General features: G+C 41.0%; 1 protein-coding gene and 1 long non-coding RNA gene across 2 annotated transcripts; one reads left to right on the top strand and one right to left on the bottom strand.

Moving 5' to 3' along the window:
- Window positions 1–483: 483 nt before the first annotated feature.
- Window positions 484–1,718, top strand: LOC120112217. The gene is made up of 2 exons (XM_039131079.1): window positions 484–1,004; window positions 1,658–1,718. Exons 1-2 carry the CDS (start codon window positions 484–486, stop codon window positions 1,716–1,718), a joined length of 582 nt encoding a protein of 193 aa, XP_038987007.1.
- A 971-nt stretch (window positions 1,719–2,689) lies between these two features.
- LOC103703098 lies at window positions 2,690–6,094 on the bottom strand. The gene is made up of 3 exons (XR_603402.4): window positions 5,700–6,094; window positions 3,093–3,180; window positions 2,690–2,917 (listed from the first exon to the last, which is right to left on the bottom strand). It is a non-coding gene; the product is annotated as an uncharacterized LOC103703098 (long non-coding RNA).
- Between the last annotated feature and the right edge of the window lie 555 nt (window positions 6,095–6,649).

The raw sequence follows: 6,649 nt of genomic DNA, 5'->3' as shown, positions 1-6,649 counted from the left end.
AAATCCTCCGCCCACCTGCCACCACAAGTCTGACATCATGATCCCTGATAATAAATCCCACTCCTCCGCAGCTCCCATCCGCTGCTACGCTGACATCAAAGTTTACCTTGAAAAAGTCAGAGGGTGGGGACACCCTTTTGTCAGAGCAATTCAATAGAGCTCGGGCATGGGTCATCCTCCTTATCATGTTTCCAACTGTGGCTTCACAAAGGACTTCCATGTGGAGGATTTCCACCCAAATTCCCTACCCCTTCAGCGGAAGCGGTTATTTATAAATGCCAAGCCATGCAGAAAGCAGTGGTGAACAAACTCCACATGTCAACTAAACCACCACCACCCATCCTTATTTCCCTCTAACTGGAAATCCTCAGAAAACCATCTTAACATCCTTCTCGTCTTCCTCCTCCAAATCTCCAACCTTCCTCCTCGCTCTCTCTCCCTCCCATCTAGTTCTTATATCTTCTTCGTTTTTACTACAAGATCATGGCTACCTTGGGTAGCTTGAGCTCATTGTTTGAGAAACCGCTGCCCGACAACCTGACGCTGTTTGATTCTCTGTCCTCATGGAACCAAATCAAGCCCAAGAAACCAGCGGACAACTCGTCCTTCACCGAGATCTTTGGCGAGCTTCACTTCCAAGAGAAGCCTGCACCGCCCGAGAATCCACCCTCCGATCATGAGAAGAGTGGCAGGAATGGCTACGGATGCCAACCCAAGAGCAACGGAGTCTTCTCTGCGAAGAATTCCGAGTCCCTGCAGCTATGCACTGAAGGGCTGGGCTCCGAGAGCTCGGATGATGTCGACGACTTGATGAAGGAAGGTGGCGATGATTGCGGTGATCTCGAGAAAGAGGAGGACACAGAGAGGCGCGCGCAAGGTGGTTACTCGAGAAGTTTGTCGGAGGTGCGATCGAGGAGCGGCGGCGGGTTCCCGCCGCCGATATCGTCCATCGGGAAAAGCGGCAAGCCATGGATCTCCTTCAAATCTTATAGGGAGGACGGGAGGTTCGTTCTGAGAGAGATCAGGATCCCCACTTACGAGTTCTTGCAAGCCTCGCGGGAAGACGGGCGGCTCAAGCTGCACATAGTCCACCCAGATGAACCCATTTCAGAAGGAGAAGAAGAACAAGATGATGAAGAAGAAGAGCAGGATGATGGAGGAGGAGGACAAGAAGAAGAAGAAGAAGTAGCTGATCAAGGGCAAAGCACTTGGCAATCCGTGTAGATTGGCTCCATGCCATCTGTTGGGAGTTTCTTGAGGCCGTCTGAAAGAAAAGGCAGAGGAAAAAGAAAGAAACAAAGCACAAAGGTTATGGCAAAAAAAGATAACTGAGAGAAAATAATCATGAGAAATAAGGATTTCTACTCTTTTATGTTCTTAAGCACAGTGATGGTGAATAAATTATAGCTTCAGGTTTAAGAGACATGCTAAGCCTCAGGTTCGCATTGTCAAAATTGGTATGAGAGATTCTCTGTCAGTCGTGTGCAAACTTTACAGGAGGAAAAATTACAGTATCCTATACATCACTGCCGAAAGCTATCTAATGCTAGCCCATGCTTAGTTTTATAAGCCTTTTCTGAATAAAACAATGCATATACAAATATGTTATTAATATGTGATGATATGTTTCACAATGATTGAGATAATTTTTCTTCAGTGGGCTCAATTCTGGAAGAGCAAATGGCAGTATGAATGCTTTCTCTAACCTCCCAGCTTGAAGTACCCTTGAAAATCTAACTGGTGTCGAAGCAGGTATTAATCTCTATCTAATATAAAGAAGAATAAATTAAGGACTTTTTAATGTTGATACAACCTTCCATCATTTGACAGAGCTTGCATCTTTTTTTGAGTGGAGAGTCACAGCTTCTGATCACAGTCTTCATCCTTGCCAATATGGTTGGGTACTCTTAACATTGAGACACTTGTTCAATTAGCCTGACTGATGCAGCAGAAACCATGTTTATTTGCTTCCTATGGCTGATGCACCAATCATATGAAATAAAACGATAAAAAGGCAAGGAACTTGCTTTCCTCGTAGTAAGTAACAGAAGAGGTTGGGATGCTTAACAAGTTCATGCTTAGGTTGTGACAAGCCTTGGAAATATGTGCCCATACAGAGTTCATAGGTTGAAAACAAAATTACAGGCATCCACTAGAAAATTTCTTAAGGATATTGAAGTCAGAGATATTTCTAATTGCTGATAGGGCCAGGTTGGGTACGAATTGAAAACAACATGTTGCAACGAAAAGAGTTCTGCATGCTGCACAACCACTATCACATGATTAGGATTCCATGGTGGGTAAATGCCCTCATCCAAAAGCCTTCAGGATCAGAAATCTGTGGACAGAAATTTCACACCCATTAATTTAGACCAAGCAAATCCTCCCTTGATAAAAAGGACCCCTTCCAACTTTCAAGCTCTCAAGATACTCGGTCCACTACCACCCATGGTGGCAGGCACTCTTTAACTCTTGTCACATGAAACTCACAAGAATGCCGACGTCCTCACCAGAAAGAACCAAATAAGAAAAAAAAAGAACAGAGAAAAAGCAAATGAAAGTCAGGTGAACATCAGTTACGGGGCACCTAGTAAGATTATTCAAAGCTTTCCAGGTTGGTGATCGTGATCTTGATGCTTTTTCCTGATGTGTTTGACTTAGTACTTGCAAAATTTTGGAAGGCTAAATATAGAAAAATTGTGAATTTTGTCAATGCCTTGGAGACTAGGACAAGTACTTCAAGGTAATGTATTAGTCTTTGAAAAAAGCTGCATGCTAGATTGCCATATCAGAACATTTCAAGCTCCTGCTGAAAATTCACTCCCATACAATGTGAAAGCACCAAGTATAATTCTAGGCAACTATCAGGAACGCCCCTAACTGTGCCTCCGGCGCTTGATATTACCCAGGTTGAACTCTGCAATCAAAGTGTCTCCATCATTTGCAAGCACCACTATTTCTCCAGTTGGTGCTTTTTTCCATATAACCAGTATCACACACCAAAGATTATATAATAAATTGATTGCGAGTCATGGAAAAAGAAAAGCATGCGCATTAAGTGCAAAATATAATGGTAAAGACATAAAGTGTACCTGCAAGAATTGCCATAATTTGTTATCAGCTATCACCATGTTCTGTTTTGACCTCTTCTCCAGTCCAGTTCAAAGCTAGAACAGGGACCTGCATCATCAAAAATGCAGTGGGTTAACAGCAAGGCCAAAGAAAAGACAAGGACACAAAAGATGCATCAACCAGATTTACCAGCTATACAGCTACCAAACAAGGCTAACAAATATCTCAAAAGTATCAAATTAAAAAGTGGCACAGTTACCAAGTTAAACCGTTCATGGCCTTGCATTACTCATTTTCAATCTTTACAAGAGTCAAGTGCTTCATCTTGTGGCTCAGATCCAATGGCAGTGGGATGCAAGCATCCTGAATAACCATTGCCTGCACAGCCTCTGGAAACAACGGATCCCAGCAAATTGTTGCCAGGGAAAGGAAGCAGAAAACTTAAGAGATTAAGGAGACACAAGGAAGGTATTTCTTTAATAATTCTATTAGTTAGGCAAAGTGCAGAAACATATGCAATGCATACATGGCACATGTACTATCTTAACAACTATTGCAATCCTAATTTCTAAGTAACATTTGTTCAACCAGCATTTTTTTGATTCATGAATTGATGTACCAACTACAATGCTGGTGAATAAAGTAGCAGAAACCTGATTTTTGGCATAAAACAAATAATATGATGTCCGCATGTATATACGAACAGCAACTAGAAGATGGGATCCCCCTAACAGTTTATTTGTTGTAGTATATCCAAAGTGAAATCTACATAATGACTTACGCCCAATATCTGTAAAATTCATAGCAAAAGCTTTTCCCATAAAACAGCTTGCATCCTAAGATAATAGGCAGAATCATAGCATGCACAACCTTTTATTTTTTCTACTACTATAACTTCTAAACCTAATATAGGACACCAGCAACAAATTGGTCTACTCAGCACATTCCAAAATTTCTATAAAAACATTGACATAGGGCACATACACATTTTTCAACTATGGTTATCAAAATACAGATCTAATAGGAGACAAATCAAATAATTTAATGGTTTCCTCATGTTAAATCTTAAACACAGCACAGTGATTATATTATGAGGATGTTTCTTTTCCTGAATTAGTAATTGAATTTGTCCATTCTTTCCACTTCACTTTCTCTTTGAAATAAAGTTATGGGACTTCCCCATCTTTTCTTAAAAAAAAGAAAAAGAAATAAATATTGACGAATGTTTTAATAATTGTAAACAAGCATTTTGATCCTTTCTGCATGTTCAGCACTTTGCTCTGGCATGAACATTATCACATTTAAATCTGCAAGATCCAGGCATCATCAGTTCTTTCATAAATATGCTTCAAATGGGTGTTATGCTGCGAACCTCAGCCACATCATATCTAACTGTGAAATGTAACCTCAAGAATTAAAATAAAAGTCAAACTTTTGTTCTTAGAAGTATCACTAATGCATCCTACCTAGTTCACTATAAGACAGATAGTGTGAGATCTCTCCAGAAGAAATTAATGGAATTGATGAATTATGCTTAACTGCAGTTCCATAGCACCACTTCAACTGAAACAGTCAGCCGTACACTGAATACTCTATTATGGAAAGAAGCAGAACTATGATTCAACATTGTCAATAACATGTACTGTAATGAGATGCTGGGAAGCAAATACAGTGAAATCACAAAGTGATGCAGGAAGTAGACATTAAGTGTAGCTCAAGAAGGGCCCCGTTATATATGGTCATGACAAAGCTCGGAAATTCTTACAGCTATGCCTCAAAGGGCCTTTGCATATTAAAACGTAAACACTGCATGCTGATTATATTATGAGTATATTTCTCACCTTGAGTTAGTGATTGAACTTGTTCATTCATGACATAGGATAATCATGTCATGTAATCATGATTTCCCTAAACAGAATGATGAGCATGAAAGATTCTACCGCAAGGCAAAGAAACAAACCAAAATATGAGAATCCATGTGCAGATAAGACAAGCCCACAAACCTTCTGCACATCTATTAGAGAATTATACACCATCATTGGTAAGATAAATATTCTTGTCAATAAGGTGGCAAGAGATACTTCATGAGTTCTTTTGATATCATGTATCCAGAAGTTTACATGCTGAAACTGAATTTCGAATCAGAAAACCAATCAGCAAGAACAATGTCCAACCCCTAGTGCAGGTTCGCAGAAGCACAAAGATTTCCTGCAAATAACAAAAGAATAAGGCGCTACTCCTGTGCCCATTACTTCCTCACAAGTAACGTCCCACTGACTTCTCAATTCAAATGAAAAATCCAGTACCCGGCCCACCAGACTTGCTTTCAATTACAGAAAGATCTTTAACTTCCAATCTAAACACAATTAGACTTCTGCAATGCTTCTCTTGTTCTTCATTAACATTCCATCACTCACGTAGTGCACAAAACAGGAATGACAGGCAAAACTAATTCAATGAAGAATCTGCTAACCTATTACGACATTCCGGAGGCTTCCATCTGAACATGCCATAGACCTCCGGACAAGATCTAAATCAAGATTACAATTTGGACTAGACAACAAAAATTACGATCAAAGAACACAGTTGGATCATAGCGAGAGGAAAAAAAAGGCTAAAGGTGATACATTTCCGCAGTGTCGGCGTTATGGAAGATGGATTAAGAGCAAGAGAACTGGAGAGCGGCGTCCGCGTCCTTCCTTCTCTCAGCTCCTGCATTGTTGCTCTGCCTCCTTTCTGCGAACCTAGGGTTCGTGAGAGGGAAGAATGGGAGGCCACCGAGGAGGCGGAGAAGGGATCTCCACCGTCCGTCGGCCTATGGACTCCTGGAGAGCTTCCGTGGCCGCCGGCGAGAAGGGGGATGTCCGGAGGCGTTGGGAGGAGAGGCGACAGAGAGAGGGGAGTCGGGGTCAAATAAGCCACCAAAGTGGGAGCCCCACCCCCGAGTCTCAAATCAATTCAGACGGGCCTGTTTTGGAAAGAGGCACGCGGGCTGGTGCAGATTTTGTTATTTGAAATCATTTGTAGGATTGTGGCTACAGAAGCAGCCAACTTTTCAATGTATGGATTCTGAATATGGAGTTGCGGGCTACTTAAGTAGGTCTTCATCATGCTCGATGTATTTTACTGTCCAGTTTCATCGTTCTAGAGAGGATTCGACTAGTCATCAATTGGATCTGAAGATCCTACGGATTATGGTTGCATCCATTTTTTATTTTGAGATATCTAGACAATAATAAAGGATAGAGGAGATTTCAGTCTAAGCATATATTTTATGAAGATAACGAGATTGTGAATTGGATGACTGTTTAAATAATTAGTCATTCTGGTAGTACGTTAATGATGGGGGTTGTCCCTTGCACTTTGCAGTATTTTATTTTTTTTTTGTTTTATTGGGACTTTGGGAGCATCTGTGCGATCCATCCGCTTTAGTGTGGAAAAAAAAAAAAAACCGGATTGCAGGTCTTAAAAAATAGTGATTGGTCCGAGTAGGACGCTTTCGATAAATTTACGTCTGCGGGACAATGGAATGTTAACCGGTTCCGCGGTGACTGCATGTAAGAATGGGGGAATAAAG

The sequence above is a fragment of the Phoenix dactylifera genome, chromosome 10 (assembly GCF_009389715.1).
Source record: "Phoenix dactylifera cultivar Barhee BC4 chromosome 10, palm_55x_up_171113_PBpolish2nd_filt_p, whole genome shotgun sequence".
Taxonomy (NCBI): Eukaryota; Viridiplantae; Streptophyta; class Magnoliopsida; order Arecales; family Arecaceae; genus Phoenix; species Phoenix dactylifera.
This window is presented reverse-complemented; position numbering and strand designations above follow the sequence as displayed.